Here is a 26,488-nt window from a genome sequence, read left to right on the forward strand (position 1 = left end):
CCTTAACAAATGAAATTTTTGATTTTGACATTTCTTCATGTTTTAACTATTTTTCGTTCCTTTACTTTTTGCGCAAATCTTGTATGTGAGAGTAATTTTTGATAGTTCGCTCTTTTACTAGCTTTACTATCAAAAGGTACGGGAACGAACCTATTTTATTTGGTGTAAATAATAATAATAATTAAAATAACGAACATATTTTTATTTACATAAAACACTTTCAATGTAAACATAGCATAAACCCATCTCGGCATTCGATTTATTCATCGTGCATGTCTGATAAAAGTCATGCAGTTGTCGGCCATCCCTCTACACGACACGAACAATCTGGCAACATTATGCCACGGTGACGTTTCTGAAATATAGAAAAAATAAGAAGTTAGGAAAAAAGGTAATTTTTTTTAACGACGACGAATAAAGAAACGGATATTTCGCTAAATTGCTATATATTTTAATAAAATTTCCTTTGCAAGTAATGACAAAAATCGTTGAATTTTGCAATTAATATTTTATGCTGCTTTGTGTGTGTGTGTGGTGGTTGGTGTTTTTTTTGTTGAAGATTGTCGTAGAATATAATTATTGCTTTACAAAACAGAAATATTTCATTCCCTTAACATTACACACATGTTTTGTCTACGTAGGCCCCAAATTGTAGCTGAAAAGGAATACAAAAACAGAACAACATAAAAAGCGTATTTGTTTAAATACAACAAATTGACTGATTCTCGTTTGTCGGTGTCCACTCATCACCGTCACTCAAGAAGACGAACAACAACAACATCGTCTTCATAATTATCTACTTTGGAATACAGAGAAGAAAACACTTGAGTTAAGGTGCGGAAGGCATAAACGTAAACGTCATTTCCTCGGTGGTGTTTGGGGTGGAAAGGAGATATTCGTTAGTAGTGGCAAAATTTATATCTAAATAACTTCGACTAGATCTAAGAACAGACAAAATGTTGACCAGCCAGCAAAATAGCTGGCAAAAACATCGCCATCATCGCACAGCCAAATATACCCTGTGCTTGGTATTGTTGTTGCAGTTTGTCACAGTCAGTCATCAATTTTATTTGCCGGGTCTAGCACCCGTAAACTATTGCATGAAGTCTGATGCATCCAGTAATTGCAAGGTAAGTTAATAGAAATGACTCAGTGATGTGGATTTTGTGTTTGCCGATTTGATTTCAAAAACAAAAAGCGTCTACTACCACTTCTAATGATAAGAAATTTCCGCATTTTTTTCGTTCTCTTTAATTTATGAATTCTTCTTATCTTGACACCAACAAACTACTCAATTAGTTTGCGACATAGTTTTTTAATTTAATTTTTTTTCAGTATTTTATCATAGATAAGTTTCATTTGTTGTTATGGGATTTTGTTCTTGGTTTATAAAGAGAACAAAAAGAAAAAACAAAAAAAAAAAAGAGATAAAATTTTAGGTTCTTTGGAATAACGTTAAGAAACAATATTTATTGAATTGTTTTTTTTAATCCTTTCTAATCTTATAGTGTGATAACTCATTTGTAATTGGTCATATATTGGAAAAAGTTTAGTTTATAGCCCGATTGCAGATTGTTTTGAAATATTTCAAACATTTATTCCTGTGTGCAGAAATCCTTATTTTCTGAGATATGGGTCTCCAAAGTTTCGTTGATACCCCTGACTTTCCCACGGCTTTTTAATATCAAATCATTAAATATCAATTTAATGCTTTCTTAGATATCGGCTTCCAAAATTCTTAAGGCTGTTATATAGATTTTTTCCTGTGGACAAAATCTCCCACACCTGCCCGATCTATACGATAATATATGTACACTATTAACTGAATGGAACATATAATTAGATGAAACTTAAATTTTAGAAAAAAAAACGACAGAAGCGGAGTACAAAAACTGTATTTTTTTTTTCTTTACTGTTTTTGAAACTCCATATCACTACTCTTTACAATAGTTAATAGTAGAGGGGTTTGTTTATTCAGCCTTTCAATAATAGTCAAATTATTAAGAACACTGGGGAATAACAAAAATAATCATATTTTATAACTCTATTCGAAGACCTATGACCCATTGTGATAACCCTAAAGACGTTGTAAGGAGAGAAAATAAAAGAAGATAGTTCGGCAAGTCGACAGCTCATCCGCCGTGGAGTTATACTACAGTGAATGGGTATGGAAAGTGTGACTTAAATCAAAAAACTGGCGGGATCTTTTTTTAGGGGACACTAGCTTACACCCACTACTTTGTTAGCGAACGTGTTAATTATTTAAACATATTATTTTCTTTTCACAGATAGCAGCATAGTCAGAAGAGCTAGTCAAACTACACTCCAATATTGACCATAATTACCTAATTTTAATACAAATTAGTTTCTTTGTTCCTAATTACGTACATACTTAGCTGGGTTGTGATAGATCTTTCGTTCCATAAGCCGAATTAGAAAATATTTCCTGGCGCGTTGGTCTTTTGCGCAGTTTTTCCAATTTGAAAGACCATTTTCGGCAATGTTGTCTTCGACTTGATCTTTCCGTCGCATTCTTGGCCTTCCCCTTCTGCGTGAATCATCAGCTTTTATATGCCCTCTGGGCTGGGACATCTTCATCCATTCTCACAACATGACCTAGCCAACGTAATCGCTGCAGTTCAATACGTCTAACAATGTCGATGTCCGAGAATAGCTGTTACAACTCATGGTTCATTCGACGGCGATATTCACCGTCAACGCAGATCGCAGATCTTTCGGAGAATTTTTCTCTCAAACACTCCAAGAGCTGCCTCACCTGCTTGCGCAAGTACCCATGCTTCAGATCCATATATCAGCAAGGCCACCTCTGCCGGGATGTGGCCTTGCTTTTGAGTTGTTTGCTCAAACCATAGTAGCATCTGTTGGCCATCACTATCCTTCTCCGAATTTCAAAACTGAGGTTATTAGTTTTATTTATGGCGCTATCGAGGTATATAAAATTTGACTACCTCGAAGATGTAGTTCTCAAGTTCCACAGTTGGTTCGAGTCAACTGAACGTCTCGCGCATCTTGAGCGTGGTCTTCTCGCCATTTACTGCCAGACCCACTTTGGCAGACTCCTTCTCAATTTGTTCAAAGGTGGCTGTTACCGCTTGCAATGTTCGACCCAATATGTCGATGTCATCGGCGTAGGCGAGTAGCATGTGTTGTTTGGTGTACAGAATGCCATTTCTGTTCACCTTTGCGTGTCGTATCACATTTTTCCAGCAGTATGTTAAAAATATCACATGACAAACTGTCACCATGTCTGAATCCTCGTTCGTTTTTTAAAGGGCTCAGATAGGTTATTTCCGACTTTGACTGCTGATCTTGTGCTATTTATAGTTATCCTGTATAGCCGTATTAATTTTACAGGAATGCCAAACGCAGACATGGCTTTAAAAGCCTCTGAGCGGATTGGGCTGTCGAATGCACCATTTACATTAAATTGGACGAAAATATATATGCGAGCTATATTTAAATTTGATCCGATTTTCTCGAAACTTAACACAAGCCATTCTAGACATAATTCAGTACACTATGCAAAATTTCGTAAAAATCGAACGATATATAATGACGTTGGTGTACCATTTACAAAAAATCGAAGGAAAATATATACATATTTAAGCTATATCGAAATCTGAATAGCTTTTCACCAATTTCAATAGGGTTCGTTCTTGGGCCAAATAAGTGACCTATACCAAATTTCATCCAAATCGGATTTTAAATGCGACCTGTACTTTGTTTACAATTTAACATCAACAGACTGACGGATATAAACCGACTATGTATATACTCATATGCATACGCATCTCTATCTCGATTCCTTTTGCCTGTTACAAACATATGCACAAAGACATAATACCCTGTACCACAGTGTGGTGAAGGGTATAAAAACAGACAACAATTACGATTTTGGTTCATTTCAAAATTTTCTGAGATATGCCCGTAAAGAAAAATGTTTTCCAAACAAAATAAAAAATGGGTATTTTTATGTATGAAAGGATGGTAGGGGAGAGAGGGGGGCACCTTTGAACACCTTTTTCATTCAAGGCTTATAACATTTTTTATTTTGTAATTTTTGGTTTCTTATAAATTTTAACTAATAGGTACATATGTAACCTTTAAAATAATATACATATGACATACTTTAAGCTTGATAAATATATTTTATTACTGTTTTAATGGACGAAGTCAAAGCATGAAGTCAGGCATTTTGGAACGACATGGTTTTTTACAGTGTTTATGTTCAAATATGTATGTATTTTATCCATACATATCAGAAATGCATTTATTTATTAAAAAATATATACAAAAAGTTTCGAAAATTAAAAAATTCAAATCAAAATCTTTTAAAATATAAAATGACTTAAAAACAAAAATTAATATGGTGAAAAATACAGTCAATTTCGTAATCTTATTAGCCCATTTGAAATTTTGAGAAATCGAAACCAAAAGTTAAAAACTCCGTTTTTTACTGGAGTTTATCGCGCATATTCAAAGGTGTCCCACCTGTGGCATTTTACGGAAATTTATAATAATTGTTTTGTAGAAAATATATATGAAAGAAAATACATTAGTTATGTTTGAAATGATTGCTGGAATGCAAAACAAATTGTTTATCGAAAGAAAACGATCAACGAATTCTTCCTGCGCCCTTACAACCAAGAGATTAAAAGTTTACAATTGCACTGCGAAAACATGGTCACCCATGCACAATTTGTCGACAACTGAAAAAGCTAGCAGATAGAGAACAAGATTGCCATATACAAAAATGTGGTTGCGGGTCGGAAAAATTTTAAACCGAGATTTTAAGAGCGCTGTTCAAAGGTGCCCCCCTCCCCCTATATAAAATCATTTAACTAATTATTCTAGCTAATAATTACTAACTAATCACGTAATCTCCCTTTAATTACATCTGTCCTTACTGATCAAAGGCGAGAAAGTATTTTACCAATACAAATGCGTTGTAGACCCCATTAAGTAAATATCTTTGATTAAGAAAAAATTCTCAAACAATTTACAAAAGTCCGCCCATCTGTCCTTCAAAAACTAATGTGCTTTCATTTTAAACACTAGTCGAATTTGTACTTCTCAATTTATGTTCTCACATATTCATATTACTGATTATATTCTCGTTTCTAAAGCATTTAACAATTTTTTGAATGCACAATAAACTTGTTGACAATGAACATATTTGTTATAAAATTTAAGTTTCTGACCCTTTTAATCTTCTGAGTTACCTACCTACCTTGGTTTTGGAATATGCTTTTGATAGTAAAGTTGACCCGCCGCTTTATGTCTTCGCAAGGCAAATGTTATGGCGTTGTTAGCATTTAATAAAATTACAATTTGTATTATAATTTTTGTTTATTAAGTGGACGCACTTTTGTTTCTGGGCAAAGAAATAATAATATCACTATTGCCATGTTGTGGGAGACTTAAACAAAATTGTGGAGAACTTTCCTATAGAAATTAAAAAATCATCAATTGTCATTCTTTTTCGCAGATATAGTGTAATATATATATATACTTCTTCAATCTTCTATAAAATATAGATAATTTTTTCCCTTTGTTTATTTTAATATAGATTGATCTTGTTTCTTTATTTGAAATATTTATAAACAAATTTTAATTGTATTGTTTTTGTATTTTCCTTCTTCTTTTTTTTGTTGCAGTCTAATGTTACCCTCTATGTTAATCGCTTGAACACCGAAGAATCTGTTATCCCCTATGAATATCATCATTTTGATTTTTGTATTGGCAATGAAAACAATTCGCCAGTCGAGAATTTGGGCCAAGTTGTATTTGGTGAACGTATACGTCCCGGCCCATATAAAATCAATTTCCTTGAAGACATCAAATGTAAGGCGGTAAGTACATTTCAACATTTTATATCTATTTTGATTGTTTGATGATAACCATCTAATCAATGTTGTATTTTTTTATGGAAACGTGTTATAACACGTGAACATATATTTGATATAGAATATTGAAGTTGTTGGAGCACTAAAATTGGTGATACATTAATTTTCCTTTACTTTTAAAATTACTGAGGGATTTCGAAGGAGGGGGAGGAGAGTAGTTTCATGTATATAATTATATTGTGTATAGCACTTGTGTAAACATACAATGTTTTCTTAGCAGTTTTTTTGTATATGTGTTTTACAAAGAAAACGACAATTATTTTTTTTAATGTAATTAAATATAGTAGAGGTTGGGTATATAGGTATATCAAAGGAATATTATATAGAGTAATATAATATATTCGTATAGAATTCAATGAATTTCCTCGAATTAATAATTGACACCATGGCGTAGGGTATGATAGATACCAATAAACGGCTCCGATTGGCTTCAACATTGCAAAATCTTGGTCCCACATTCATCTCAAATGTGGACACTGACCACACCGCGGTGTCACCTGATTCACCCATAAGAACTATAAAAAAATGGGTTGAGGCGTCGGGTTAGTTTCCCATACTCGGAAAACCCCTCCTACTAGAAAAAGGCAACCAAACCCCCTGATGTTGACGACCAACGCAAACCTATAAAGGAGCACGATCTGCACTTTGAATGTGCGCACGTTGTACAAAACAGTTTTCGCTTTGGAGGATGTACTCAAGAAGTACAAAACTGATATAATTGCCTTACAGGAAATGCGATGGAAAGGAATTGGCGTAAGTAAATCATATGATTACGCCACGTATTATAGCTGCCATAAAACGAGATATGAATTCGGCTGTGGATTTAGGTAAATAGAAGAATAAAATACCTTGTGTCCAGATTCACTCCAGTAGATTAGCGAATTGCTATAATCCGTATAAAAGCGAAATTCTTCTACATCAGTCTCATTTGCGCCCATGCTCTGACCGAAGACAAATATGAACTGACCAAAGACATTTTTTACGAGCGAAACTGCATATGACCCTGCTGCCCTGGCAATGGCATTAAAATTCTGCTAGGAAAAAATCGGAAAAAATTAAAAAATTACTTTCAAATGATCACTGACCTTACAAGGCAAAATTCAAATAACAAAAATTAATTCAGTTGAGCACAGCTATGGCTCGAACTTCGGTCCTCGGAGCAGCACAAATGTTGCCAGATCACTTAACATACTGAGCCATCAACATACTTCCAAAACGGTTGCGTAAAAACATATTTATACCATGGAAGCAATTGTAGGTGTGTGGATTAATTATCTAGTTAATTATCTATTCCTAGAATGAAGACAAATGTCGAACTTTGACAAAGTTGAATTTAATTCCCATATGAAAGTTTCGCATCAGGGCGGAATAAATACAAGTTATCAACATACGTACTTTGTAAAGCCACATAGCCCAATATGACTGATTATCCGCTTAACAATTGGCGAAACGCGTCGCATAATGGTGGGTACGTAGGTTCTTCATTGCAAAACTTAGATCATTAAGCTCGACTCGAAAGATTACAAATAGTCACTTAAAAAAAGGAACGGAAAATACTTTTGGTCCCACCGTCGGAAAATTCAGCCTCCTTGAAGAAACATCCGACAACGGTATGAGGTTGATTGACTTCGCAGCTGCAAAAAACATGGTGGTTAGCAGCACCAGATTCAAGCATCTCGATATATACAAGGACACCTGGATTTCTCCCGATCAAACAATGAGAAATCAAATCGATCATGTTGTGATAGACGGAAGGCATTCCGTCCAGTGTTTTAGACGATCGTTCGATATGAGAAGCGAATATAAATTCGGACCATTACCTTGTTGCAGCCAAGGTTCACACTCGTCTTAATGTAGCAACAAAGGTGCGATCTAATGTAACACGGAAACTCGACGTCGAAAGGCTGCAAACACAACAGATAGCAGAAGCCTACTCCACTTAACTTACCCACCTACTTGACGAAAGCACTCCTTGTCCCGATAATAATATTGAAGCACAATGGTAAAGAATTTCCCACTCCCTACAAACTACAGCAAAATAAACACTTGGTTACCAAAAACCACCATCAAGAAACCCATCGTTTCCACGACAGAGGGGTCTGCGATCCGAAACGACCCGAGTCTTACTCGGCCAACGTCTGTCACCTCAGCCCATTGTGTAAAAGCAATAGGGCTGCTACAACAACAACAACATCAAAAACCCATGGTACGATCCGGAGTGTCTTAATGCTACAGAGTTGAAAAACGCATCGGATAGGGCAACCCTGCAGACAGCAACAACACGTAATGTGGAATTATCTGGAGAAAAGGAAAGAATAGAAACGTATTTTCAAAAAAAAAAAAAAAAAAAAGAAGAAGAAAGAAAAATGTGAGCGTGAGCAAATCGAGATGTACTGGAGTCAGCAGGAAGTACGAAAATTGTACCAACGAGTAAAACACCAAACCCAAGGCTATGGCGCAGGTACATCTCCCTTAGAGACGAAGAAGAAAACCTGGTGACAGATGTGTTGAGGATCTGGAAGGAGCATTTTGAACACGAGATTGCCGAATGCGGTCATTTTGACCATTTTTCAATTTCAAGTACAAAAACAACTGTGTATAAATTGACAAAGTTTTTTTTTTTAATTTGGTGACTTTTTTATAATAAACGTAATTCTATGTTGTAAAAAGTCACCAAATTTAAAAAAGCGTCATTATATGCACAGTTTTTTTTGTACTTGAATTGAAAAACTGTCAAAATGACCGCCTTCGACAATCTAGTGTTAAAAGCTTCTGGTATCAAATAGTCGCGGTGAAGGAGGTACCCCAGAACCAAAAAAGATGACGGTATAGATTGTATACCACCTAGCCAAGAAGAGGATGAGGCCAGAGTAGGAAGTAATCGGCTGAAGAACAATAAAGCAGCAGGTGCCGATGGATTACCGATGCCAAACTATTCAAGACCGGTGGTCATATGCTGGTGAGGAGCATGCAGCAGCTAATTAGTACAATACAAAAAAGGAGGTCAGACGATATGTGCCAATTTTAGAGGAATTAGTCTCATTCCCATCGCATTCTCATTCTCATCGTGCTGTGTGAACGGATGAAGCCAACGGTCAATGACATTATTGGACAATACCAATGCGGCTTAAGGCCTGGCAATTCCAATTTCACACTGCGCTAAATCCTGGAAAAGACCCACAAGAAACATATCGACACATTTCACCTATTCGTCGACTATAAATCCACATTCGACAGTCCTATCTGTTCAGAGGTTTTTAAAGTCATATCAGCGTTTGGCATTCCTGCAAAATTAATACGGCAATGCAGGATAAATTTATCTGACACAAGGAGGCATTTAATACCGAACGAGGATTCAGACAAGGTGACAGTCTGTCGTGTGTCGTTTTTAACCTTCTGCTCGAAAAGGTGATACATAAAAAAATGCTATTCTGTACACCAAACATCATATGTTACTCGCCTACGCCGATGACATTAAATGGCGAGAAGAACAAGCTGATGCTATCAACGCACAAGACGTCAAGTAGACTCGGGCCAACAGTGGAACTTTTATATATACCTCTCACATCAGCTTTGAAATCACTAGAAGAATAGTGTTGGCCAACAGATGCTACTATGGCCTGAGTAAGAAATTGAGGAACAAGGCCACCTCTCGTCAGACCAAACTCACACTCTACAAGACGCTGATACTACCCGTGCTGTTGTATGGAACTGAAGCAGTGTAAAGTGTGTTGAGAGAAAAATTCTCCGAAAGATCTACGCGCCGATTTACGTCGACGGTGAATATCGCCGTCGAATGAGCCATGAGCTGTACCATCTATTCTCAGACATAGACAAAGTCAGACTTATCGAGCTGCAGCGACTATGTTGGCTAGGGCATGTTGTGAGAATGGATGAGGAGGCACCAGCTCAAAATGCATATAAACGTTAACCATCTGATTCTGGTTCACGCGGAAGGGAAAGGTACGAATTAGATGGACAGATCAAGTGGAAGACAACATCTCGGAACAAGACCGACGCGCCTGGAAATCTTTTTTAAGCTCGGCTTATGGAACAAACATTCTGTCTGCTAAGTAGTAAGTAGCATCCTAGCTAACGAGAAAATGATAATGTATAGTTCTTTCTTACACGAATAGTATGCTTATTCAATCGCCAAGTTGTCTATTTACCCTCCAAAATCAGACAATGAGAGGTAAAACGATAACAGATTTCTTGATATTATTTGAAGAATTGTCTTAATAAATTCATCTGAATTTTTTGATTACAACATTGGGACAGGTTGTAGAGTCCTCTCTTTAGTATATTCATCAAGCTAGGAGAATATCGAATGACTTGACATTCCTAAGGTTGCTAAGGTTTTCTGTGATTATATAGACTTCTATAAAGGTCTTGCCTTTGGAACAGGTCTACAACGTTTGTGTATTTATTATTGTGTACCCATTCTGATCCATGTTTACCGGACTAAATTCGTGCATATATTGGTCCCCCATTTCTTTATTCTAATATTTTAATGTCAAACTCCTCATTTTCTTTACAGGTCTGTACAAAAACCTATGTTGGTGGTGATTCGGATAGCGATCGACGTATGATGGTCCTTAAGAAGGGCATAAGCTTGAATTATCAACATCATTGGATTGTTGATAATATGCCAGTGACATGGTGTTATCCATTGGAGAATAATAAACAATATTGCAGTACCGGTTTCCCAATGGGTTGTTTGGTGCGCGGTGAAAGTGATGCTGGCTGTTTGATAAATCCCAACTACAATAGACGTGGCTATTATTATCCCTTCAATCATGTCGATTTGAAGATAACCTATCACAGTGGCCAAACCGAAGAATGGGGTGTTGGTTTCCGTGCTAATGGTGGTCGTATTATTTCCGTTAAAGTAACACCACGTTCCATTAATCATGTTGATCTGAAGAATTTGAATTGTGACAATACAGATCCATTGGCCATTAAGGGTAGTCCATTGGCTGCTGGTGAAAAATTGTCCATAATCTATACTTACAGTGTTGAGTTTACCCGCAACGATAATGTCAAATGGTCATCAAGATGGGATTATATTTTGGAATCAATGCCTCACACAAATATTCAATGGTTTTCGATTTTGAATTCGTTGGTTATTGTGTTATTCTTATCGGGTATGGTGGCCATGATTATGTTGCGCACCTTGCACAAAGATATTGCCCGTTACAATCAAATGGAAAGTGGTGAAGATGCTCAGGAAGAATTTGGTTGGAAATTGGTACATGGTGATGTATTTCGTCCACCGAGAAAGGGTATGCTGTTGTCGGTGTTTTTGGGTTCGGGTATTCAGGTTTTCTGTATGACATTGATTACATTGGCATTTGCCTGTTTGGGTTTCTTGTCGCCCGCCAATCGTGGTGCATTGATGACTTGTTCGATGGTATTGTTTGTGGCATTGGGCACCCCGGCTGGTTATGTTTCGGCACGTATATATAAGAGTTTCGGTGGCATCAAGTGGAAGAGTAATGTCATATTGACATCAATGTTGTGTCCAGGGTAAGTGGGGTGGAATGGGAATTGATTTTTTGTTTATTAATTGTTGTTTCCTTTTGCAGCATTGTTTTTGGCCTTTTCTTTGTAATGAATCTCGTTTTGTGGGGAGAAGGCTCTTCAGGAGCTGTACCATTTAGTACATTGATTGCCTTGTTGGCCTTGTGGTTTGGTGTCTCCGTGCCCCTCACATTTGTGGGTGCCTACTTTGGATTCCGTAAGAGGGTGAGTTGGAAATTATTGAATTGTTTATTTTTATTGAGAAATCATTTTTGTTTATCTCTCTCTCTCTATCTCTCTTTCAGTCTCTGGAACATCCCGTACGCACAAATCAAATACCTCGTCAAATACCCGATCAATCGATTTATACTCAACCGATTCCCGGCATCATTATGGGCGGTGTCTTACCCTTTGGCTGTATTTTCATTCAACTCTTCTTCATACTCTCTTCGATTTGGTCTAACCAAATGTACTATATGTTCGGTTTCCTATTTTTGGTCTTTGTCATTTTGGTCATCACCTGTTCGGAGACCACAATTCTATTGTGCTATTTCCATTTGTGTGCAGAAGATTATCACTGGTGGTGGCGTTCCTTCTTAACGTCTGGCTTCACGGCAGTGTATCTCTTCATTTATTGCTGTCATTATTTCGTGACAAAGCTGTCGATTAAGGACGCCCCCTCAACATTCTTATACTTTGGCTATACGGCAATTATGGTATTCCTATTTTTCCTGCTGACCGGTTCAATTGGGTTCTTTGCCTGTTTCTGGTTCATACGCAAAATTTACAGTGTTGTAAAAGTCGATTAAAACCGGATACGTAGACATTTAAAATGGCTTTATTTTTATTACGATTTATATAGCTTTTTAAGCTATTATTATAACTTTTTTTATTATTATTATAAAGTGTGTTGTGACTCCTCGTAAGTGTCGTACTGTTGTTTGGCCCGAGAGGATTCTTGACATCATAAAAAATGATAACAAAAGAAAGAAAAAAGAATTATATTTAAGTTGTGATTTATTTCAATATATAGAATTAACGTAAAGATATGTGTCTCTGTGTATTCTGTTCGTTTATTTTCGTATTCGATCGGTAAATGAATGATGAAAAGTGGAAGGCACTACAGTACAGTGCCGGTAGCATACTTATGAAATATGTGGCCAGTTTTTTTTTTTTTTTTTGATTTGTGTCTTTTGAAATCAGTGTGTAGCCGTCACTATTTACACATATCTTTTGATTGAAACGCGCAATAAATTTATCCGTAAAAACAAACCAACAAATAAAATGTATTAAAACATTTCCTCTTCATACAAATTCCCATAAAAATAATGTGCATAATAAAAATACATAGAGGTCTAATTGACTTTACAAAGGAGACTAGATATTCCTTTCAGACATTCTACTTCTTTTTTTATTTCCGAATTTATATATTTTCCTTCGTAGCGTTTTCCCGATTATGCTTTTCTTGCACAAAGTATTTCTTCGTTCATGTTTGATTTTGTTTTTCGTTTAATTAATTTTGTACTATTTTGTCCATATTCTAAATTCCTCATATTTAATAATAACAATTAATAATACAAATAATAATGTAGAGAAGACAATGATAATATAATGTTATTGCCATTTCTTTTTGTAATAAAAAACAAAACGAGAAAATAAACAAAAAATAATAGTAATAAAGAATAATTTCATATAAAATTAATAAAAATTAGTTTAAAATATTTAAACTATATTTAATAAATAAAACACAAAAAAAAAAAAAACAAATGTATAGACTATAAAGCCAATTTTAATTTAAGATATGGAGAAAATGTAGCAGTATGTTTCTGTGGTGCTGATATAACAACGGATGACAAGAGGCGAGCGCTTAAAATCAGCAAATAATTCGTCGAGCTGGCTTGTGACCTTCCTTCGCTTTCCCCTTCTGCGTGAACCATTTTTATACCCTTCAACACACTTTGGTACAGGCTATTATGTCTTTGTGCATATGTTTGTAACAGGCAAAAATAATAGAGATAGACCCTTGGCTCCTTTTGAGAATATGCATAGAATCACTTTCTGAGTCGATTTATGCATGTCCGTCCGTCTGTAAATGTTAAATTGTAAACAAAGTACAAGTCGAATTTATGATCCGATTTGGATGACATTTGGCACAGCTCACTTCTTTGGCCCAAGGACGAACCCTATTGAAATTCAAGAAAATCGGTTCAGATTTGGATATAGCTCCCATATATATTTTCATCCGAATTAATGTAAGTGGTGCACCAAAGTCCTTATATACCTTTCGATTTGCACGAAATTTGGTATAGCGCACTGAATTAAGTTTAAGTTTTGTGAATATCGGTTCAGATTTAGATATAGCTCCCATATATATTTTCGTCTGATTTAAGTTAAATATATTTCGATATGCCCGAAATTTGGCATAGCGTAGTGAATTGCGTGCATAATGATGTGTTCTAAGTTTCGTGAAAATCGGTTCAGATTTAGATATAGCTCCCATATATAGTTTCGCCCGATTTTAGGTATTTGGTGCACCAAAATCTCTGGGAATCTTTTAATTTGCACGAATTTTGGCATAGCGTACTGAATTATGCCCAAAAAATGTGTGCTAAGTTCCGTGAAAATCGGTTCAGATTTAGTTTTAGCACCCATATATATTTTCGTCCGATTTTAGGTAATTGGTGCACCAAAGTCTCTGAAAATTATTCGATTTGCACGAAATTTGTCATTGCGTACTGAATTAAAGCTAGAATGACGTGTTCTAAGTTTCGTGAAAATCGATATAGATAAATAACAAAAATGCGTCGTCTGTTAGGATACATATGTAGAATATACCCCAAAGTGGTGAAGGGTGTCATATAGTCGGCCCAGTCCGACTTTACAACTTTCCTTACTGGTTTTCATTTCAAAATTGCCATTTATTTACAAAATTAAGTCAGGTTACAGTTCTACAAAAAAACATTCTCCTATGCCATATGGCTTACAATAAGGAGACTACGAAACTTAAAGCTATTCTAGTGCTTGAGATTGAGACTTCATTTATTGAAATAGTTATGAAGGTTTTCCATGTTCACGTTCAGTCTTTTTTCCACGGTGATACCAAAGCGTCCTTGCAACGCCAATAGCACATCATCAGCATACGTTAACAGCATTCCTCCTTCAGGTGGTCCTGGTATGTCACAGATGAACAAGTTGTACAGAACTGGTGCAAACAGAGATACTTGTGGTATCCCTGCCTTGACGCTACTAAGAGAGCTTGTCCTCGACTCGTACTCTTAAGACTCGATCATTAAGGAAACTTGTCACCATACGGCAAGTTTGTAGATCGATGCCAAACGATTGCATTTTATATAACATGCCATGTTGCTATACTGTATCGAAGGCTTTGGCAAAGTCTTAGCCAACAGCTATGGTTCTTTTTTTAGCTTGAGTCCTTCTGTGACATATGTTGAGAATGCGGTTGAGTGCTTTGGCCGAAATCCAAACTGACAGTCTCTATGAATCCTCCTTTCATCAATAACCCGTTTGATGCGTCGTAGCAGGAAGTGCTCAAACAATTTCCCAAAGGGCGATAACAGGGAAATTGGTCTGTAGCTTCCACGCAGGCTGGCATCTGCTCCAGGTTTTGGTATTGACACAACTAGTGCTTCCTTCCAGGCTGTTGGGAAATAGCCGATGTTGAGGCATGCGTGAACCATGCCATCGTTTTTATATGCCTTTTTGTGCTGGGGCATCCTCATTCATTCTCACAACATAACCTAGCCAACATAGTCTCTGCAGCTCGATCATCTGACAATATAGATGATACAATTCATGGTTCATTCGACAATTCATCTTATTCTTATAACAGCACGGGTAGTATCAGCGTCTTGTAGAGTGTGAGTTAGGTCTGGCGGGTGGCCTTGTTTTTAAACTGACCGTACTTAGACCGTAATTGCATCTGTTAGCCAAGACTATTCTTCTTCGAATTCCAAAACTGAAGTCACTAGTTTTATTTATGGCGGAGTGCCATCTCTATTCACATTTGCATCTCGTATGACCTTTTCCAGCAGGTTGTTAAAAATGTCACACGACAAACTGTCATCTTGTCCGATTACTCGACCGGTTTTGAAGGGCTCCGAGAGGTCATTTCCTCTAACTGCTGACCTTGTGCCAGTAAAATGTATCCTGTATAACCGTATTAATTTCGCAGGAATGCCGAACGCAGACATTGCTTTAAACACCTCTGAGCGGATTTGGCTGTCGAATGCAGCTTTATAGTCGACGAATAGGTGGAATATGTCGATGTGTTTTCATTTTTTTCAGGAATTGACGATTGATTAATTTGAAAATCTGGTCAAAGGCAATGACCAAGGAGTCATTGAGTACTGCCCAATCCTTCAGATGTTCGAGTTGCAGAAATAAAATTCCGAGATATCATCACAGTTGCAACCGATTGCTAAACATGCGAGTCGAATACCAAACTGACCAGCAAACGTTGTGAGGTTGTGTCGTACCATAAGAGTAGTTGGAGGAATGGTCAGGGGTCATCGTCGCTTTAGAGAATTGCCCAATCCTTTAGATGTGCGAGTAACAGAAATGCATTTCCTGGAAATCATCACAGTTGCAACCGCTTTCTAAACATCCGCATCGAATAACAAACCGCCTAGCAGACGTAGTGGAAGGAAGGCAAAAGAATAGTTGGCGAGTATAAGCGGAAGAAGTGGTTAGAACATCTGAAGTGCTACAACATCGGCACCGGGTGGAGTGAATTCTGGGCAAAGGTTAACTCCCTCTCGAATCCTGGAACGAAGGATGATTGGACTTCTCTCTAAATGACACTATATGTACAAACGCCGGTATTGCGTGGAAATCAGAAACTATAAGTCAAAGACCTTAGAGTCAAACAAGGATATGCTCTAGGTAGAGTGATATATCCGGAACTGCTTCACATCTACTTTTCGTTATTACACATCCTCGGATGGCATTGAGATAATTCAGTTCGAGGCGTATGGACCAACAATGATAAGTTGATTTCATATTTCGTTGACAAATTATCCTCCTCGAATGTGCAGGTCGAGGGATCCATAATTCAGAACACTAATTGCTCTAGGAACCACATTCGATATTCTCTATAAGCCATTTACGCCAAGCCACTGCTATCTGTGATAAGTTCAGGGGCAATAATAAGATTCTGAAGTCACTAGCCGACAGTACTTGGGTAGCTGATAAAGAAACTTAGTTGACAACCTAAAAAACAATAGACCGGATTGTGGTGAGCTATGCGGCTTCAGTGTGTATGTGCTACTCAATGGAAAAACATTCAATTCTGCCAAAATGCTGCACTAAGGTCTGTAGCAGGATCCCTCCTCATAACTCCGATCTACCACATACCTGAGATGACGAATATCCGTCTAGTCCGCCAACCCAACAATATTTGAATTTTCGTTGCTACATTGCATTCAGAATTGGGGCCACTAGGTTCGGATGCTTTAAATTCAATTTAAACCCAACATATAAATTTGAGGTAACTGGTTATAGACGAAGTATCAATCGTAGGAGCTGAATTGTTTTCCTATTTAGATGCAATTTAGAACAATTTTTATTCTTTAGCTTCATTTCATTTTTTTCATTTTTGCACAATTTTCAGTTTTTACATTTATTAGCAAATCAACACGGAACTATGTGAGCAAAGGAACTATAAAAAGCGAAGGAACTATATGGAGCAAAGGAACTATATGGATCGAAGGAAGGATCTATATATGGAAAAAACGAAAAAAGAACGATTAAAGGGAGAGATTCAAAAGAACTATATGGAGCAAAGGAACTATATGAAAAAAAACGAAAAGAACAATGAAAGCGAGAGATTCAGAGGAACTATGTAGGAGTCGGAACTATATTTAGCAAAAGAACTGTATGGAGTAAAGGAACTATATGGAGCAAAGGAACTACTTCCTTTTTAAAAAAGAACGAGAAATATCGATCCGCTGAGTGAACTTGACTGCCCAACTCTAATCCAGATCTTTCAGATTGGAACAGCAACGCAACGAACCATCTAAACCAAAAATTCATCGTCCCATAGACCTATGGCGAAAATCAATATTTTTCTTCAAAGAGCCTTCTCTAGGCCTAATTTCGTCGAAATTTTGACTATATTCTTAAATAAATAATTCCAGCCTCATTTGTCTACATTTATGATCGATTAACATTTTTATTTGGCCAACAAATTGATGCCACCCAAAGGCAGGCTGACTTAAAACTACACAACTTTACATTTAACATGAAATTGAGGAATACAATACTGATATTTTATATTTATACGCATCTGATGTATTCGTTGAACTTGCAATTGCCTTTCCATCGACTCATATCCAATGAGTTAATTGCATAGTTCCATCTTGTGCCCGTTGCGTATCCATAACACTCATTTGACGTACTAGACGTCGCATAGAGGGTCGCGTCGGGCGATTAACATCTAGGGGTGTACGTTCATCGATTATTGATTTGGGTCGAGAACGAACTGAATGTCGCTTCGATGAAGAACCTGATGAGGTTTTCATTTCCAGTTCCACATCGGAACCGGCATTTGATGCCAGGACATCCAGATTTTCATAGGATGCCTGTTGTGATGACAGGACTTGACTGAAATAAGTGAAAATCACAAATATGTTAATGGAAAAAATAATTTAGGGTTTTAGGACTATTTCATACCTCTCTGGCTTACAGCTGCAACAGTTTTTAATAGTCCAGTCCTTGCCAAATTCTTCGCCCTCTTCGATGGTTTGCGGCAAACGATGATGCAAGGTTTCGGGCAAACGTAATCCAGTAATGCCACCCAACATTGACATGAAACCCATTATTACCAAGGGGAGTTTGAGATTCTCCTTGCCCTGAAAAATAGCAAATAGCTTTAAAAATTCGAGGCAGACTGCTTGAAATATTCTTTAAAAAATCCACGCCTTGGATAGTCGTTGAAAAAATATTCTTGAAAAATATTCCGATCTAAATCTTACCAGATATGTAACGAAAGGTATAACAATTAGCCCCAGACCACCAACATAACTGGATACCCCAATGCCAATACCTCGAACTTGTGTGGGATATAGTTCGCCAGCAAATGGATAAATAATCAAAAAGGAGGCTGATAGTAATGCCTTCGATATTAAATACAAATAGAGGGTCTCATCCACGGCATCATCTGGTAGCATTACCGTGATGACACAAGCTACACCTCTGGAAAGAGATCCCACAAAATTAAAAATTTTATACAATTTCCCGACATATAACCCTACCCCAATATCATGGATAGCGACAAAGGCCAACGACGTCCCCATGTATCCATCAGATACCAACATACCAAATAGCTTGGTATCTCAACAGCGGCCGATAAAAAGAAGCTGACATACTGATTGCTACCCAACGAGGGGCCATAATAGCTCAGGCCCAAATATACCGTTTCATTGGCAAACCAACTGAGGGTAATTAAAAGGGTCTTCAGACGCATATTAGGAGTTCTGCAAAATAGAAAAAAAATGTTAAAAATATGTATCACTTTTCTCCAAACATTTCCCACACACCTGCACAAATCGGAAACTCCAGCATTGACATGTTTTTTCTTCTCCTTCAGTTTGTCACGTGAGATTTGAGCTTCTAGTTTTGTTTTAATGACGGGAGGAAATTCGTGACCATTAACACGTGCCATATTTTCCAAAATCTTTAAAGCTTCCTCAAGACGTCCTCTCATTAGAAGCCAGCGTGGTGATTCTGGCATAATGAATAAATACAGGAAGTAGGCATAGAACGGGACGGATGTGTAATAAGAAAGTTTGACCCAATCCCTTTCCAGATATGTTACAACCGATAATATCATAATGGCCGAGGTATAAAACGTACAGGTCATGACGGTAACGAAGGAGCGATAACTTTCTCCGACCAGTTCCAGGGCTGCAATGAAAAGACGGAAAACATTTTTTAATTAATAATTAATAGGCATGGATTTTTTAAAGGGTTACAAAAACCACCATCAAGAAACTCATGGTACTATCAGGAGTGTCGTAATGCTGCAGATGTGAAAAACGCAGCGTATAGGGGAACCCTGCAGAGAGTAACAACATGTAATGTGATGGAGAATTATCGGGAGAAAAGGAGAGAGGAGAAACGTATTTTCAGAAAAAAGAAGTAAGAACAAGAAAAACGTGAACGTGAGCAAATCAAGATGTACAGGATTCAGAATGAAGTCCGAAATTTCTACCAACGGGTAAAACACCAAACCGAAGCTTTGGAGCAGGCACATCCTCCTGTAGAGATGAAGAAGGAAACCTGGTGACATATACAGACATCGTGCTGAGGATCTGGAAGGAGCATTTTGAATCGCATATAAAGTGCTATCCAGCGTGCTGTGTGAACGACTGAAGCCAATGGTGAATGACATTATTGGACCATACCAATGCGGTTTCAGACCTGGCATATCCACCATTGGCCAGATTTTCACTCTGCTACAAATCCTGGAAAAGACTCACGAAAAACAAATCGATACATTCCACCTATTCCTCGACTATAAAGCCGCATTCGACAGCCCTATCCAGAGGTTTTGAAAGCCATGTCTGCGTTTGGCATTCCTTCAAAATTAATTCGGCTATGCAAGATAACTTTAACTGGCACAAGATCAGCAGTTAAAGTCGGAAAGAACTTCCCGGAACCCTTTAAAACCGAACGAGGATTCAGACAAGGTATCAGTTTGTCGTGTGACCTTTTTAACATCCTGCTGGAAAAGGTCATACGAGAGGCAAAAGTAAACAGAAATGGCACTCTGTACACCAAACAACACATGTTACTCGTTTACGCCGATGACATCAACATAATGGGTCGAACACTGAGAGCGGTAACAGCCACATTTGAATAAATTGAGAAGGAGTCTGCCAAAGTGAGTCTGGCAAAGTGAGTCCGCCATAACTAAAACTAATGACATCTGTTAAGAAATTCGGAGAAGGATAGTGTTGGCTAACAGATGTTACTATGGTCTGAGTAAGCAACTCAAAAGAAGGCCACCTCCCGCTAGGCCAAACTCATACTCTACAATACGGTGATATTACCCGTGCAGTTATATGAATTTGAAGCGTGGGTACTTACGCAAGCAGATGAGGCAGCTCTAGAAGTGTTTGAGAGAAAAATTCTCCGAAAGATCTATGGGCCGATCTGCGTTGACGGTGAATATCGCCGTCGAATGAACCATGAGTTGTACCAACTATTCTCGGATATCGGCATTGTTAGACGTATTGAGCTGCAGCGATTACGTTGGCTAGGTCATGTTGTGAGAATGGATGATGATGCCCCAGCCCAAAATGCATATAGAAGCGCACCAGCTGATGGTTCACGCAGCAGGGGGAGGCCATGAATAAGATGGAAAATTATTGCCCAATATGATCTTTCAAATTGGAGAAACTGCACAAAAGACCGACGCGCCTGAAAATCTTTTTATACCCTTCACCACACTGTGGTACAGGGTATTATGTATTTGTGCATATGTTTGTAACAGGCAAAAGGAAACGAGATAGACACATGGTTTCTTTTGAGAATATGCATAGAATCACTTTCTAAGTCGATTTGTGCATGTCCGCCCGTCTGTCCGTGTGTCTGTCTGTGCATGTTAAATTGTAAACAAAGTACAGGTCGCATTTATGATCCGAATTGGATGAAAATTGACATAGCTCACTTATTTGGCCCAAGGATGAACCCTATTGAAAATGGGGAAAATCGGTTCAGATTTAGATATACCTCCCATATATATTTTCGTCCGATTTAAGGTAAATGGTGTACCAAAGTCCCTATATATCTTTCGATTAGCATGAAATTTGGCATATCGTACTGGATGGAGTCTAGAATGATGTGTGTAAAGTTTAGTGAAAATCGGTTCAGATTTAGATATAGCTCCCATATATATTTTCGTCCGATTTAAGGTACATGGTGTACCAAAGTCCCTATATATCTTTCGATTTTCCCGGAATTTTGCATGGGGTACTGAATTATGTCTAGAATGATGTCCGTTAAGTTTAGTGAAAATCGGTTCAGATTAAGATATAGCTCCCATATATATTTGCACAAGGTACATGGTGTAGCAAAGTCCCTAAATATCTTTCGATTAGCACGAAATTTGGCACAGCGTACTGAATTAAGTCTACAACAATATGTGTCAAATTTCGAGGAAATCGGTTCAGATTTCGATATAGCTCCTATATATATATTTTCGTCCGATTTTAAGTAAATGATGCACCAAACTCCTAATGCTTATGAGTTATTTATCCAAATAATCAACGGGTGTCCGATTGATATTTGCTTTAAATAGATTTACATAATTTTGATTGATTATATGAAGCAACTCTATATCTGGCCAAATGAAAAATTTAGTATAGGTTGCAGAATGGATCCAATATGAATTCGTCTGATAGAATTAATCAGTTGAATATATCCAAAGTGGTGAAGGTTTTCATATAGTCGGCCCCGTCCGACTTTACTACTTTCCTTACTGGTTTTTAAGATCGGCTTATTGAACGAATGTTCTGTCACAAGCTAGCTAAGTAAGTAATCAAGGCTTGGATTTTTTAAAGAATGTTTTTTAAGGACTATCTAAGGCGTGGGTTTTTTAAAGAATATGTTTTCAAGGACTATTCCAGGCATTGATTAAAAAAAATATATTTTTTCAAGGACTACCAGCGTGTGAATTATATAGTTAAATTATTATATACTTTCAAATATATACTCACATATAATAAATGGAATTTGATATACTGCCGGTATGGTGAGTCCGACAATGACACGACTACCAGCCCAGGTCCAAAAATCCTTGCTTATCGATGTAATGAGGCTACCAACGAGCAATGTGGCCAAACAAACAAAATACGATGTACGACGACCGGCACGATCATTTAGCAAACCAAACAAATACACACCAATGGGACCACCAACATTGAGGGCAGCCAAACCAATTGTCGGATAAATATCCTTATCGCATACGAGATCATACTACGGAGGATATAATTATAAACATTATTATCAAATTACCTTATGATTTCGATCGAATACAAATATACAATCATTATGGACCATGAAATGATTAGTATTTCGAAAACTAGCATTACCTACGATACACTCAAATATTATATGTGATGAAATAGTAAAAAGTCTTAGTTTAGGATGACTTTATCAAAATTTCGTAGTGGACCCATCCATACGTCAATTACAATTGAGGACCACACTTCAGTGGTATTGTACTCCCAACCCTCTGGACATTTTTCAATTGGCCATGTTAGATCAGGCTTCAAATCGTTGATGGTGGCATTTTCAAGTAGTTGTAACCAATTAACGGCATATCGATAACATTTGCTGTGTTCTCCGGTATGGTGATCCTGTAAAGTCAAGAGAATGGGTTAATGGGATTTGTTTAGAACAGAAGATCTCTTAGAGATATTCTACATACTGAAGACCTCCTTTATAGGCAGAATATTTTCTAAAGGTGAATTTCTAAGAGTTGTATGAAAGTTAAAGAAACTGTGGAATTGATGAATCATCCGTTAACAGCCCTTTGTTATTTTTTAGTAGAAATATTTGCAGCTTAATGATAACCCAAAATACCAAACTGCAACCAATTCAGTTACAACTCTTGCCCAAACTACCGAATATTGGGGGGGTGTTATGTCCCTACATTAAATATGTTAATGTGACAACCGTAAATATTGACAGTTGCAAATGTCATTTCTCTACTTATGTTTTATAATCCTAGTAGTTAAGAATTCTTGAAATAGACATCATTGTCTTCCCCAAAGAACGGAGACGGATAAGAATCACGACCATCCCCGAAAGGGGAAAAGACCCGGCATTGGTACAAAATTATAGACCTATTGCACTCATGTCCACCTCTCAAAAAATCATTGAGAGTGCCATCAAAGATAAAATACTACAGTTCATTGAAACGAACAAAATCTTACCACATCGGTCTTATGCTTTCAGACCCGGAAGAATTACGACGACCTGCATCAACGATGTAATAAACTCCATACAAATCTTGAAAAAATTCGGAAACCATGTGGTAGATGCATGTGTCGACGTTGAAAAAGCGTTCGACAACAACGACATTTCCAAGTTGGGCAGAATTCTGTTCGAAAATGGTTTAAACACTCATATAATAAAATGGATAGTGGATGGAATGAAATATAGAAAACTGGAACTAGGAAAAAAACTCAATAATTGTTAAAAATGGATAGCCACATGGCAGTGGACTCAGTCCAATTCTTTTCAATTTGTACACGGCTCAATTGCACAAAACATCTTCGGATGGTGCTATAGTGTATCAATTTGCAGACGATTTTTTTATATTATGCTATGACAAAACATATCTCCAAGCAAGGAACTTATTAGTAATGGAACTAAACCATTTCAGTTCCAACTGCGCAAATCTGAGTTTAAGTTTCAACATGGAAAAAGTAAGTACAATGCATTTTTGCAGAAGACCAAGGAAACTAGACATCACCATCAATTGAATCACTCTCAGCCAAACAACCAGCATCAAGTATTTAGGTGTACATCGCATCCAGTGGATCACCTAAAATACATGTAGACAATGCCGTCAAAAATGTCGATAAAGCCTCCGTATTATAGGTGGTTCTAAATTCGGAGTATCTCCTTCAAAAGTACTACACTTCAACAAAGCGTGCGCACGTGCAAAACTAGAATACGGCGCAGCTGTCATATCCAATCTTACAAAAACATCGGAAAAAAGGATCAAAACATGTGTAAATGGTTTACTTCGAAAGGCTCTAGGATTAATTTAATCCATTAATTTAATTTTATCCATTTATATATATATATATATTCACGAAGCTTAGCAACATCCTTCTAGACTTAATTCAGTACCCTATACCAAAATTCGTGCAAATCGAAAGATATATAGGGACTTTGGTGCACCAATTACATAAAATCGGACGAAAATATATATGGGAGCTATATCTAAACCTGAACCGATTTTCACCAAACTTAACACACATCATTCTAGCCTTAATTCAGTATACTATGACAAATTTTGTGCAAATCGAAAGATATATAGGGACTTTGGTGCACCAATTACTTAAAATCGGATGATACATATGTATCTAAATCTGAACAGATTGTCACGAAACTTTGCACACATCATTGTAGACTTAATTCAGTACGTTATGCAAAAATCCGTGCGAATCAAAAGATTCAGGGACTTCATTGGACTATTTACCTAAAATCAGGGGAAGCTACATATGGGAGCTATATCTAAGTCTGAACCGATTTTCACGAAACTTTGCACACATCATTTTAGACTCAATTTAGTACGCTGTGGCAAATTTCGTGCAAATTCCAAGATATATAGGTATTTTGGTACACCATTTACCTTAAATCGGATGAAAATATATATGGGAGCTATATCTAAATCTGAACAGATTGTCACGAAACTTTGCACACATCATATTAGACTTTATTTAGTACGCTGTTCCAAATTTCGTGCAAATCGAAAGATATATAGAGACTTTGGTGCATCATTTACCTTAAATTGGACGAAAATATATATGGGAGCTATATCTAAATCTGAACCGATTTTCTCCAATTTTAATAGGGTTCATCCTTGGTTTCTTTTGAGAATATGCATAGAATAACTCTCTAAGTCGATTTATGCATGTCCGTCCGTCTGTCAGAATCGGATACTAGGTCAATGAGAAAATAAACAAACTACGACTTCAATGGTACAACATTTTTTTCACCGATGGTTCAGTATTGGATCCCACATCTGGAGCAGCATTCCTCCATGTAAACTCAAACTCCATTGAATCTTTTTACACAAACAAAAAACTGCCCTCAATGACAGCCGAAATTTTAGGTTTTCTTCAAGCACTAATGTATGCAAAAGAGAAAGCGTTTACTAAAATCGCCATCGTATCAGACAGTTTCAGCGGTATTAAAGCAACGAATACATATAAATTGGCCAATAAATGACGCTATTTCAAAAATTCAAGATTCACTTTGGGACGAATGGACTAATGAATACTCCAACATTTCCCTTCAAAACAACTTTCATTTTTACAAAATTTTCCCGAAATAGAACAACATGGTTCAAAAACTCAAAACTCACTGCCGGTGACCAGAAACCCATAATTTTCAATACTTTACAACCTAGAATTTATATGCAAAATATCAAAGCTCTATCTGTAATATATAAATCGACATAGAATTGTAGTCCGATCAAGAATATATGGGGGCCTCCGTGGTGTTTTAAACCGAACAATGAATTTTATGAACACTTTATCTTTAAGCACGTGCTCTCATAATTTCCTTCTCTTTCTCTCCCTGTCTCTCTATCTCATGTAAACAATGAGAATGTAAACAAACACTACACATTTGTTTGTTTATTTAGAGTTTGAAAAAGGTAAACAAATCACCTATCGTTGTCTCTTTCTTACAAAGCATCGATAGTCTTTCACTCTGACAATGTCAATGTCAAATACAATATGGCTTCCAAAATTTTCAGATGTAAAAAAAATTCGGAAATCTTCATGAATCATTCCCACAACTTACCATATCTGGTGGTAATGCCAAATGTTTTCTCTGTTCCACAGATGATATGTTAAGTAATTCGGGTACCCTGCACCAATAATCCGTTGGAGTATCGGCCATAAATAGTTGATTAAAAGCACAAAAGCCACACGGTATACAAGCGGGCAGGCATATACCAAAAACCAATAATTTTTGATATTTACCAAATTCCCCAATGGAGGGCAGTAAATCATCCAAATCGAATTGTTCCTAAAAAGGCAAGAATTTCATTCGCATTTACTTGCAAGGTTATAGCCTAATTTTCTTTCCAAGTATTAAACTTACATCTTGTTCGGTTTCTGTGGTCGCCTTTGCAATTTGTGTAATGCTGGGTCTATCAACTTCTGATCCATCTTCAAAATCACTGTCGTCTTCAATGGGCATTTTTTGCCTTAGATTTTATTATTATTTTGTTTGGCTTGATTAACTTAAATATTTGTACGAATGAAAATTCT

At 37.0% G+C, this 26,488-nt stretch overlaps 2 protein-coding genes across 2 annotated transcripts; one reads left to right on the forward strand and one right to left on the reverse strand.

Moving 5' to 3' along the window:
* Nucleotides 1-956: 956 nt before the first annotated feature.
* Nucleotides 957-12,286, forward strand: LOC133337037 (transmembrane 9 superfamily member 2). Its single transcript, XM_061545337.1, has 5 exons — nucleotides 957-1,130; nucleotides 5,679-5,873; nucleotides 10,465-11,453; nucleotides 11,513-11,672; nucleotides 11,753-12,286. The coding sequence occupies exons 1-5, from the start codon at nucleotides 957-959 to the stop codon at nucleotides 12,254-12,256; spliced, it is 2,022 nt and encodes a 673-aa protein (XP_061401321.1). The 3' UTR covers nucleotides 12,257-12,286.
* Nucleotides 12,287-17,791: 5,505 nt separating this feature from the next.
* On the reverse strand, nucleotides 17,792-26,240 carry LOC133337255 (carcinine transporter). The gene is made up of 8 exons (XM_061545530.1): nucleotides 26,016-26,240; nucleotides 22,655-22,828; nucleotides 22,187-22,445; nucleotides 19,004-19,370; nucleotides 18,719-18,940; nucleotides 18,440-18,659; nucleotides 18,138-18,316; nucleotides 17,792-18,068 (listed from the first exon to the last, which is right to left on the reverse strand). Exons 1-8 carry the CDS (start codon nucleotides 26,112-26,114, stop codon nucleotides 17,792-17,794), a joined length of 1,797 nt encoding a protein of 598 aa, XP_061401514.1. The 5' UTR covers nucleotides 26,115-26,240.
* Between the last annotated feature and the right edge of the window lie 248 nt (nucleotides 26,241-26,488).

The sequence above is a fragment of the Musca vetustissima genome, unplaced genomic scaffold, assembly GCF_032173495.1.
Source record: "Musca vetustissima isolate MV318-11 ecotype Yass unplaced genomic scaffold, APGP_CSIRO_Mvet_v1 utg51661, whole genome shotgun sequence".
NCBI classification, from domain to species: Eukaryota; Metazoa; Arthropoda; class Insecta; order Diptera; family Muscidae; genus Musca; species Musca vetustissima.

Bases quoted from the DNA above. Each gene is read 5' to 3' on its own strand.
- LOC133337037 (XM_061545337.1), top strand. From the start codon at position 957: ATGTTGACCAGCCAGCAAAATAGCTGGCAAAAACATCGCCATCATCGC. The intron at 5,874-10,464 runs GTAAGTACATTT...TTTTCTTTACAG, and splicing joins AAGACATCAAATGTAAGGCG to GTCTGTACAAAAACCTATGT. The intron at 11,454-11,512 runs GTAAGTGGGGTG...TTCCTTTTGCAG, and splicing joins ACATCAATGTTGTGTCCAGG to CATTGTTTTTGGCCTTTTCT.
- LOC133337255 (XM_061545530.1), bottom strand. From the start codon at position 26,114: ATGGCCGATACTCCAACGGATTATTGGTGCAGGGTACCCGAATTACTT. The intron at 22,446-22,654 runs GTATGGATGGGT...TATCCTCCGTAG, and splicing joins GGTCCTCAATTGTAATTGAC to TATGATCTCGTATGCGATAA. The intron at 18,069-18,137 runs GTATGAAATAGT...CACTTATTTCAG, and splicing joins TGCAGCTGTAAGCCAGAGAG to TCAAGTCCTGTCATCACAAC.